The sequence below is a fragment of the Sorghum bicolor genome, chromosome 9 (assembly GCF_000003195.3).
Source record: "Sorghum bicolor cultivar BTx623 chromosome 9, Sorghum_bicolor_NCBIv3, whole genome shotgun sequence".
NCBI lineage: Eukaryota > Viridiplantae > Streptophyta > Magnoliopsida > Poales > Poaceae > Sorghum > Sorghum bicolor.
The window spans coordinates 52,557,637-52,568,972 of NC_012878.2; the positions used below are offsets into that span (position 1 = coordinate 52,557,637).

Here is an 11,336-nt window from a genome sequence, read left to right on the forward strand (position 1 = left end):
CAGCACATGATTGGCCGACACCCGCGGGCAGCAGTTGAAGTTTGCAGATCGCACAAGCCGCGGGGGGTATGTGACGTGAGGTAGTATAGGAGTACACCTGTCAGCGAGTTGCTTCTTCCGCTCGTCGCTTCCGGACGACACAGCGAAGCAAGCAAGCAAGAGCAATCAATCATAATGGAGTAGTACGGAGTACGTATAGAAGGTAGAACGAGAGGACATGCCGGGACGACGGCTGCTCCTCGCCACGCCGCGTCCGTGCATGCGCTAGGAAGTGGCCAGGGAGCTCATGCCTTATGAATGAAATGAAAATTTCATACGATTCATAGAGCGTACTACGTGCATATGCATGCAAGAACCTGAGGATTTAGGAATCGTGATCTGGATCCAAAGTCGGAGGAAAGCCAGATTAGCCAAGAGCCGAGACGAACTGAAACTGAAACTGAAACTGAAACTGAAACGACTGTTCTAATCGTAACTCCAGAGGAAAATAGTAACTCCAGAGGACACTAATCACTAGTAACTGAATCAGTACAAGAACACAAATCACTAGTACTACTAATAACTAGCTTCGTCCTAATCAAGTTTGATGGCAAGCTGAGTAGTACAGAGTACAGCTAGTCCTAGAGAGTTCGAGTAGTAATAACTAGAGAGAAAACCAGGACCAGTTGGATGGTGGATCTGGATCAGGCGGCGTGGACGGGGATGCAGCAGCAGGCGGGGCAGCGGACGAGCCCGTTCTCGTTGCACTCGGCGCAGGCGCGGAACCCGCCGCCGCCCTTGAGGCTGTACCGCTTGTGGCTGCCGTCGCAGGCGCCGCACAGCACGTAGCGCTCGCCGCCGCAGCGGGCGCAGTTGCCGGGGAACGCGGGGTTGGCGGGGGCGGGGGCGACGATGCGGCGGAGCTCGCCGGACTCGTGGAGGCGCCGGACCTCCTCGGCGCCGCCGAGGTAGCGGCCGCCGACGAAGACCTGGGGCAGCGCCACGCGGTGGCGGCGCTGCTGCTGCGCGTGCGGGTGGGGGAGGAGCGCGGCGAGCTCGGGGAGGTAGCCCGGGTCCATGGAGAGGTCGCGCTCGTCGACGGCGGCGCGGAGCCCGCGCAGGATGGCGCGCACCGCGCGGCAGTCCTCGTAGGTGCCGCGGACCACGCGGAGGGAGGTGAAGTACAGCACCACCCGCCCGCCGCCCGGTGCTAGCTCCTTGCCGGCGGCGGGCGGGGAGGACGGGGAGTGCTGGAGCGTGCGGAGGACGCGGAGCGCGGAGGCGGCGACGCGGATGCGGTGGAAGACGCGCGGCGACGGGGAGACGGCGGACGGCAGGGCGGCGGCGGCGGAGTCCGGCGCGAGCAGGGACCGGAGGTCCTTGAGAGACGGGTTGGGGATGGAGAGGCGCGGCGACGCGCCGGCGGCGGGGACGAGGGCGGTGGAGGTGGAGGCGGCAGCGGGGTCAGAGCTGCGCGTCTTGACCCACGACGGCCACATGGGGAGATGCGGTGCGGTTGCGCGGACTCAGGCGGGAAGCGCGTCGGAGACGGACACGGTGGGGAGTGATGCGCTGCTTTGTGTTGCTCGCCTCGGCTCGGCTTGTGTCGTGTCGTGTCGTGCGGTGGGGGTGGGGCGTGGGTTTTATGAGCAGAAGCCAGAAGAGATGGGATGGGCTTCCGTCCAACCAAAGCCCACCGAAACAGTACAGTTGTTATCCATTCGACTCGTTATTCTCGGTCGCTTCCACACCGCCGCATCGCTGCGGCCTCCGGTCTTAGCGGTGCCTCCCCAGTCCCCGGCGGCCGGCGCTGCGTCCTCTCGGCTTCATCTCTTTCAGCGCCCCTCTTCGCAGGTCATGTCCTCGTACTTCGTTGGATTAGCGACACCGGCGCAGAGAAGGTGTCGCTGGTGCGCTGCAGAGGAGCAGCCACCAGATCAGAAGAGGACGAGAGCCAGAGCCCAGAGGTGAACCTCGCGGCCACTCCTCATCTTTATCTGAATTATAGTAAGCCCCCATTCTCTATTCTCTGATTTCCACTCTGACTGTCTTCTAAATTGGTGAACGATCTGTGTGTTTTTGTGCGATGTAGATCATACAAATGAAAAAAGAAAGAGGTGGATCTGAAATCCTTATGACAAAAATCTTCAGGTGCTTGCATGACCACAATGATTCAAATGGATTGGAACTTTGGAAGTCCCTTGGGCCGTGGCTTAGTTATGAGCTAATAGAGGACCATTATTTCATATAGTCTGCCCACCTCAGTATTGCACTTCAACTTTTAGTTTTATCTTCAGTTCTTCATTTCCTGTATTAGCAAGATGCATGCTTCTATAATTTTGGCTATACATAGACATAGATACATAGTTCCAATTACCCAGAAATAAACATAGCTCCATTTCACATCATAAAATCACGTATAGATTATGCAAACCCCATCTGTTACTGTGAGTGCTCAGCAAACTAAATTTATTCACATCTCCTACATTGCAACACCGGGACAGGTGGAGGAGGGTGGGAGGTGGGGGAATCTACAATGCGGGAGGAATACAGAACAGGCAAGCATATGTGACCCATGACTTCATGAGGGAACAATCTGGCCTGAGGAAAAAGAAGAAGAAAAGAGGAGAGCTGGTAGATCTTGATCCGATGGCTAACATTTGTTGCCTGAAAAGAAAACTTGAAAAATAGGCATCTGAATTTGAGTAACTCCCAAATTTATTTTCCCTACAGTCTCATATTGCAAAGAACTTACCAGCTTTATAACTGTAGTGATCGTCTATTCTATTTCTACGATCAGGAGTAGTTTCTATGGCAGTGATCTTTTATTTCTGCATCTATAATCAGAAGTAGTAGTGTGCTGTCTATGTGATGTATATCCTGTCGACCTGTCCTGTATGTCTCTATTCACTTCTGCTATCATCCTCACTTTTGGTGCTTACTTATTTTACTTTTACTGACTTTAGAGTTTAAACAATCATATTTGATTGCTGATTCATGTCTATAGTATTAGTTTAACAATCCCGTTCTTATTACTGCAGTCCTGAACAAAGTTTCTCTTTTATTATTATCCATAACATCTTTTTGTAAACAGACAACAGACATACAACTTGGTTTTGCTGTTTTCCAGTGCACAATGTGTTGAACCGCTCGCTTAACTTCTCAACGCCACTGTGCAAGTCCATCTGGTATTCTGAATTCTGATGGCAGTGACACAATGACTAGGTTGATCAGCTCTAGCTACATGATGAAGCACCAGCAGCTTAAGGTGTTCCTTTCCATGCTGGTTACCACAGGCACTGGTGTTCGAGTAGCCATCTATCAGTCTACGTGGTTGTTTTCCTACAAACGAAGATTGCATCTGCATGGTATGAAATGCTCGAGACAGCATGAATTCAAATACCTCCTGTCCATGAGATTTCTTGCTTTTCCATTGCATTTTGAGAAATTTAGGCTAGAGCTTCAGTCCTGTATTGTCCATTCAATTTGTTGTTATTTTCTCTTGCCATGCCTTTATGCTTCTTGGACTTGGATATTGATACAGTTATAACTAACTACTGACACTGACCTTGGAAGCCATTTTGAACTAAAGATGCAGGTTTAGTTTATAATTACTGCAACTAACCAGTTTATAACATCTGAAGTTTATTCATAGACTCCTCTGTTGCAGTTTATAACATCTGAAGTTTAATTTATAGACTTCTCTGTTCAACAGAGCATCGATGGCATCTGAGTATTTGTCTATGATTCTGATCGTGAAACTAATGGTGCCTATTGGTGAAGACAGTTGCTAGTGATGATAACTCCATCATAAACTACTTGTCTCCAGCTTGAGTATTGACTACGGATAACTTGAGTAAGGGAAGAAAAGTAGAAGATCCCAGTTGTTTGTTTTGCTATGAAACAGAGTCTAGTTAACCTCTCTTTTTTGATAGTGTAGTGGCTAAACAGCTTTGGGCTACTAAATCCAAGCTGCTTAAAGTAGAGGTTGGTTGTAGGTTTGATTCTATTGGCAAGATGTGGTTTAATAACAAGAAACTCCTGATTCAAAATTGCATTTCCTCTGGAGCTTTGGAAAGTTAGAACTGGACTTTTACCAACATATTGTTGGTCTTGCACAAAACTAGCTAAATTTGTGTCTAGTCGACAAAACAATGGGACCTTTCCTTGGCAAACTCTTTGGTTATAAGATGCGGTGCGCTCCAAAGTGTGTGGGCTTCATTGCGTAGAATGGTGTGATGGAGAAGTTGAAGGAGGTATTTTGGGAGGGTTTCAAAACAAAGTTGCTGGGGATGCTCTGTTTATGCTCTTGTTTCATTTTACCTTGTTGGCTGGCTTGTAAGCTGTTCGACAGCCTTACGTACGTTTGCTGCTGTAAGGGTCTTTGCTTTGTACTAGATGTTAAGTTGTTTGAGGCTTGCTGTTCTGGTAGGCCCTGTGTTTACTTTGACGCTGGTTAAAGGTTTGAACCATAAACCGTTATGGTTTTTTGACATTAACTGAAAAAATAGTTCATGTCCTCCTATCTCCCCAATCTCCTTCCAGTCATGTACTCTTGTATCCAAACTAGCCTTAATTTTATTTCCATAAACCTTTTGTTTGATCTCAAACCTTGAGCCTCGTTGGTATGAAAATGGCAACAACAGAATAGAGGCATGGTTTATTGTCACATGAAAAAGGAGAAGTCGGATCCCAACGGTTTGTAGATAGACGGAGGCAGATCACCTGTACAGCTGCAGCCTCCGAGGACCTTTTCGGACATTTGCGAGGCTTTGTTTAGTTCCCAAAAAATTTGCAATTTTTCAGATTCCCCGTCACATCGAATCTTTAGATGAAGTATTAAATATAGACAAAAATAAAAACTAATTACACAGTTTGGTCGGAATTGACGAGACGAATCTTTTGAACCTAGTTACTCTATGATTGGACAATATTTGTCAAATACAAACGAAATTGGTACTATTCACATTTTGCAAAATATTTTGGAACTAAACAAGGCAACATATCTGGGCTGTGATACCTTCGGGACCAGTATCATAACCTAAAATCCTGAAACACTAATTTTGAGTGCAGCTTTGTTCAATAGTACAAATATCAGGCCATGCCCTATTCATGCTTCAGCAAATTGCAAGGCCACGAAACCATAAGGCCTGTTTAGTTCACCTCGAAAACTAAAAATTTTTAAGATTCTCCGTCATATCGAATCTTTCGACACATGCATGAAGCATTAAATATAGACAAAAATAAAAATTAAAAGCACAGTTTACCTATAAATCGCGAGACGAATCTTTTGATCCTAGTTAGTCTATAATTGAACAATATTTGTCACAAACAAATGAAAAAGCTACAGTAGCGAAATTCAAAATCCTTTCGCATCAAAACAAGGCCAGATCTTCAGAACGGGAGCAGGTTCCTGCTAAACATACACTTCTCCTATTGAAGCACTTCGTGGATACACAGAGTTGCAGACGACCGTGATTAGTTCAATCTTTCTCATTTGGCTACACGCAGAATCCAGTACAACTTTTTTTTTTTTGAAAAAGGATGAAACAAGAAAGTTTTTTTTTTTTGAAAAAGGATAAAACAAGAAAGTTGAGTGACTTGCTGGAAAACAAAAAGGGATTGCCTGAAACACAGGGCCATAATGGTTCTGGCCCAGTTAGTATATTACATATCTTTCAGCCCTCTCTCGTCCGTTTGCACGCAGCTAATGGGAACCCATGGAGCCTGCTTGGAGGCCCGTGAAATGGAAATGGGCTGGGCTAACCTACACGCTCTTTCAATGCGCGAAAAAAAAAGATTGCGTTTGCCGGGAGTCGAACCCGGGTCTATTGCTTGGAAGGCAATTATCCTAACCGTTGGACTACAAACGCTTTTGTGTTATCTTGGCTTACAGACTCTTAATTGTCACTACAACAGTAGAAGCAGTAACGTCTGCTAAGCTTTAGGATCGCCACTTTTTTTACACAGAAGATGCCAGAACCAAAAGCAGACAGTGTAGACTTGTGAAAAAAGCACGCAGCTTTTGAGAATATATGGAGGGAGCCTTTCACTGTTGGAAAAGAAACCTGCCGGCTCCTAAAAGAAATTCCCCTCTAAATGCTGCTGCTTTCATGTACTTCCGCAGTTGGGCTTCAGCAGTAGCTTTACGTCCGCCGTCGGCCTCGAATGGAAACTGTTGATACCACCCTTCCAGGCCTCCCCTCCTCTGCTATCCCATCTTTGGCGCGCCCCTCTCGGATCTAATTTAGTTCCGAATTTTTTTTTTTGAATTTGATTATTGTAATGCTTTCTTTTTTATTTAAGAATTGTTGTTCAATCATAGACTAACTAAGTTTAAAAGACTCATCTGGTAAATTATAGATAAAATATATAATCAGTTATTTTTTATTTATATTTTACATTATATATATATGACGAGAAATTTTAATTTTTTTTGGATTTTAAGGTAAACAAGCCTCAATCATTCGAGGGTGAACCCACCTGCGCCGCTGCACGGAGATGCCCAGGCCGTTGCACGTCCAGTCGTCAAGCAAAGCACGCCGGCAACGGCAAAGCACCCCCGGGCCCAGATCAGGTGGCCACGGGGCCACCATCGATCCCAGGGCCCGCCGCCTCGCTACAGCGTGATTCCAATTCCGTAGTCCACTAGCATAGCATCACCTGAGCTGCTGCTGAATGAAAACCGTGGGTGCATGCAGAAAACAGGAAACCTCTTCTCAAGAATAGTAGATGGGACCCCTCGATCAGATTTTATTATTTTGCTGTGTTGCTGTCCCAGTCACCTGGCTGATACCCGAATTCGATTGGAGCCGTCGTCATCCGTGGCAGATCGCACACCAAGTGCCGTTCCTGCTGTAGAATGTTTCGACTAAAACAGTGGACAACACTATCTTGCTCTTTTAGCAGATTGTTGTGAGGAATGTATGATAGATATATATGTGCATGGAGTGGACAGTTTCGCCTGTTGTTTGAGACCCTAGCTTGTTGTCAAGTCGCTTGGGCGATGTGATTTAATTTGCAATCTAGATTCGGGATTAACACTGGCGCCAGTAATTTTTATTTTTATTTTTTGATCTGACATGCATGGAACCCTATCGGCATTTCTCGATGCTTGAAAAGGCAGTGGCGATTACCGCGCGCTGGTAATGTCGCTGTATAGCAAACTGCATATGCATAATATTGTTATTTATTTTTGCAACGCGTGCATTCTCGTGTGGAATTAGTAAAATAGCAGCCTCTGTCTTTCCAAACCTAGCTCGACGACCTCATCGAAAGTGGTCTTGAATCACACGGCCGGGCTGCCGTCAGTACTCTCTGACGTTCGATCCGTGACTGGACGGGATCACGATCGCTAGCAGTACAGTACGTAGTACTGACCTGTGGCTCATGTCAGTGGGTATGCAGACACTCCTCCCACACGGCCTCACCGACGCGTACGTACAACGTACCCCGTACCGCCGTACGTACAACTGCACGTTTCACGCTCGGCACGCGCGCGTGTTCCACGTACACTTGCATGCGGTACTACGGTGCACCAGCAGCAGCACGCCGGTCCAGTCAGATCACCTGAGGTTGAGAAACTGGTGCCCGTGCCGACGGCGACGGCGTACCGTGTGTGTTTCCGGCCGGTCTGTTCGATCGCCTGTGTCCGTACGTGTGCCGGGTGCGCGCCTCGATCGCCGGCATGATTGTCCTGCTGTTGTCCTTCTGTGCGTATCACTATGCTGCACCGCATGCTGCTTGAGAGAGAATGTGGGGGTAATTGTGTGGCTGTCCTATTAATCACTCCCAATTTTTTTTAAAAAAAACATAGATATCGTCTTTTTAGCAGTTGGCCAGTTTTAAAAACAATAATTTTGTTTTAATTTTTTAAGTATAAACACTCTTTCCATTCGCAAAAGAATGCAATTATGGGATCCACGTTAGTCAAACTAACTCAATTTTGACCAAACTTACAGTAAATAGTATTAGCATTTATGTTTCCAAATAAATTTATTATAAAAATATATTCTATAACTAATCTAATGATACTTGTTTTGTATTATGAATGTTAGTAATTTTTTATATATATTTTGTCAAAGTTCAAACTGTTTAATTACTCAAAAAAATGAGAATTGTATTCTTTTGTAGACGGAGAGTATATGATATGATTAATAATATTTATTATTTTGGTAATATTATGTTTTTTTCAATATACATTTGACTTCTCAAGAGATAAGATTTACAATTGAATTTTTCCAAAGGGTTGTCTTTTTGTTTTTGAAGTTTTGACATAGTGTGTTGTGGGGCATTATAATATGAATGGATGGTTGGCACGGCTCGATCCATGCGCGCAACTCCATCATGAAAGCTCCAAAGAGTGTTCTCAATTGCACATCATTAATAACAGGACGGAGTATAACCGTCGAATGTGCAATTGCTACTCTTCATAATCCCAGGTGGCTCTTTTTCTCTAGTTTGATCATTGCACAGAAATGAGAAGCTAGTTAGAGTAATTTGTTGAGCTACGAGTGGCTACCAGAGGCAGAGGGCCGGTGAAGGCGGTGATCAAGATGTGTTGATCACTCAGACCAGGTGTTCTGATATGCCATAGCACTAGAGTAGCTTCCACAGTATAGCCGACCAATAGAGTAGTGGAAGTTGAGCAGTCTATACATACTCCCTCTGCCCTATATAGTATAAAAACATGAGAACTCTAGTTTAAACATCAAGAAACGTATTTAATTCTTTTTCAACACACTAGTACCACTACATCGATGTACGTGTATTTAGAGAGAACATATCTAGTTGGGACATAAAGAAAAACTAGTAGTTAGGTCTTATATATTAGGACGAATGGAGTAGCACTATGTCTTAGCTAGCTACTCCTTGATTCTTTGTTCTTTGCTTTGGGATGATGCTGTTTGGAAGACGACCCTGGCCAAAGCCATCATGAATCATGATCCATCACAATGCCAGCGCTCCGACGGCATCACTGGTGGTGAATCATCTTCCATAGGAGGTCTGATGAGCTTGACTCAATGTCGTCGTTCCCATTCGGCTAAAGTCTTGTTTACTTCCACCTCAAAATCTAAAAATTTTCAAGATTCTCCATCACATCGAATCTTTAGACGCATGAATCGAGTATTAAATATAGACAAAAATAAAAACTAATTGCACAGTTTAGTCAAAATTTACGATACAAATTTTTTGAGCTTAGTTAGTCCATGGTTGGACAATAATTACCACAAACAAATAAAAATGCTACAGTGTCGCGATTTTTTTTAACACGGCCTAAAAAGAGCTCCGATGAGATCAAAAGAAAATGGGTTCCGATCTTTCTTTTTTTCGTTAACCTCCTCGTTCAAGCCAGTCTCAATGCATGTTTCATGATAGTATTATACACATTAAATAAGGTGCCACATAAGCAAAATTGTTGACTTGACAGGGTCATTAAATGAAGGAGTTTCATCACTATGAAACTCATGTGACTCGGTTACCTAGTTTATAATCTTGGTAACTGTGCCATAAAACTATACATTAAGGTCAGTCTCAATGTATGTTTCATAAGAGTGTCATACACATTAAATAGGGTGCCACACATAAGCAAAATTGCTGACTTGGCAGGGTCATTAAATTAATGAGTTTCATCAGATGAGAGAGAAGTTTCATCCTCATAAAACTCATGTAGCTCAGTTACCTAGTTTATAGTCTTGGTAATTGTACCATAAAACTATGCATTGAGACTGGCCTAAGACTTACTGTCAATCCTTTCTGAGGTGACGCATTTATAAGAGGAATTAGCAAGTACTCCCTCCATACCTAAATTTTGACGTCCTAGACTTAAGATGTGTTTTCGTAAAAGCTGTCGTCGTACGTCCGCCGTTATTTTTAGGACACGATTGCCCTTGCCCTTGACCACCTGTAGCGCTCGCCAACGAGGCCAACTCCTCGTTTCGCTCACAATTAATTGCTCGCGTCAAAGTTCCATGCATCAGACCTTTGGAATCCCTGCGCCACCGTAAAAAAAAGTACCCCAAAACGCGCGCCACGCCCAGACCCAGCCGAAACGCATGCAGGCAAACAATGCCAACAAAACCAAAACCAAACCAAAACCTGCAAAATACGTGGCCACAAGGATTCGAACACTGTTGGCCTGACTAACACCTCAAAGTACTGACCATATGAGTTAAGTAACTTTCTCATATGAAATGCACCCGATAACATATTTAATAGGGGTAGACAAGGAAAAATACACTCTAATTAATGACTCTTTGGTAAGCATAATAATGTCCTAAACGTCAATTAATCTAAGTACGGAGGGAGTGCAACCACACGTCCTTTTCTGAAGGGAAATTAATGGTAGGAGTAGTACTTAGCATACCACCGGTACACGTTGATTCGACTAGACGGGTAATATCTCGATCGATCATCGTCCAATCGACGATTAAAAGGATTCATTACAGTATTCATACATACACCATGCAACTGCAAGAGATATGGTTGTACAGTAGTACGTACGTACTGTATATCTGTATCTCTCGACAGTGTTGAATGTGCTGTCGCAACTGTGTGATTGACCAGCAGGTTTATTCGTGGGAGTCGTGTTGTTATCGGATTGGCTAGCTGCGGCCGTACCCCAGGGGTCCTTTCATCAGCACTAAAACGTGGCAATGTCTCTCGCCAACATTTCGTGTCGAGCTAGGACAGGATCCAATTTACTGTATGTGTCGTCGTAACAATGGACGACATATATAGCCATAAAACACAAGCTGTACGTGCATGCATGCACCGGGAATCTAGCTAGGAATAGCCCAGCCAGCGTATAATCTCTGTAATAACTGTGCAAACGAGTGCAAAAAAAGGTTGTTTTCTTACAGCAGGTGCTAGTCATAACTTGCCAGCCATCAGATTTCAGAAACAACGACAACCCGTCGTAGTCTCTACATATATAGAGATCGAGAGACGAGACAACACGACGGACGGGTCGTTATTCATGTGTATATTATATGGATGCATGGACGCGTACCAATTTTTAGCGCCGACAGGATAATGCCATTTACCGACAAAAAAATAGTTTTTTATTTTTCCTGTCGGGACCCGACAGAAAAACTTCGACAGGCCTAGCACGACAGGGAATAAATGTTTTCCTGTCGGGCAAACTATTTTCCTGTCGGTTTGTTATTTGCCTTGTCGGTTGACCACCCACAGAAAAAATTCGTTGTCGACAGGTTTAGAATCATTTTTTTGTCGAAAGGTGACGACAAGGAAAAACAAAAACCGACAAGGAAATACATTCTCTGTCGGATGGGGAACGACAAAAAAACAAAACTTACACCGACAGGAGAACACTTATTTTTTCCGTCGACCTTAGC

General features: G+C 44.7%; 2 protein-coding genes and 1 non-coding gene across 9 annotated transcripts; 1 reads left to right on the top strand and 2 right to left on the bottom strand.

The window, feature by feature from the left end:
- Window positions 426-1,601, bottom strand: LOC8061798 (uncharacterized protein At5g39865). Its single transcript, XM_002441202.2, has one exon. It carries the CDS (start codon window positions 1,476-1,478, stop codon window positions 684-686), a length of 795 nt encoding a protein of 264 aa, XP_002441247.1. The 5' UTR covers window positions 1,479-1,601; the 3' UTR covers window positions 426-683.
- Window positions 1,586-4,376, top strand: LOC110430302. Of its 7 annotated transcripts, none has more exons than XM_021447784.1 (4): window positions 1,586-1,946; window positions 2,072-2,130; window positions 2,484-2,613; window positions 3,205-4,168. In XM_021447784.1, exons 1-4 carry the CDS (start codon window positions 1,650-1,652, stop codon window positions 3,217-3,219), a joined length of 501 nt encoding a protein of 166 aa, XP_021303459.1. In that variant the 5' UTR covers window positions 1,586-1,649; the 3' UTR covers window positions 3,220-4,168. The 7 variants fall into 7 exon arrangements, 6 of the variants coding, with proteins under 6 accessions (XP_021303459.1, XP_021303457.1, XP_021303458.1 ...); XM_021447782.1 differs by lacking the exon at window positions 2,484-2,613 and having other exon boundaries at window positions 1,587-1,946; window positions 3,205-3,347; window positions 3,695-4,376; XM_021447783.1 differs by having other exon boundaries at window positions 1,587-1,946; window positions 3,110-4,168.
- On the bottom strand, window positions 5,781-5,852 carry TRNAG-UCC. Its single transcript has one exon. It is a non-coding gene; the product is annotated as a tRNA-Gly (tRNA).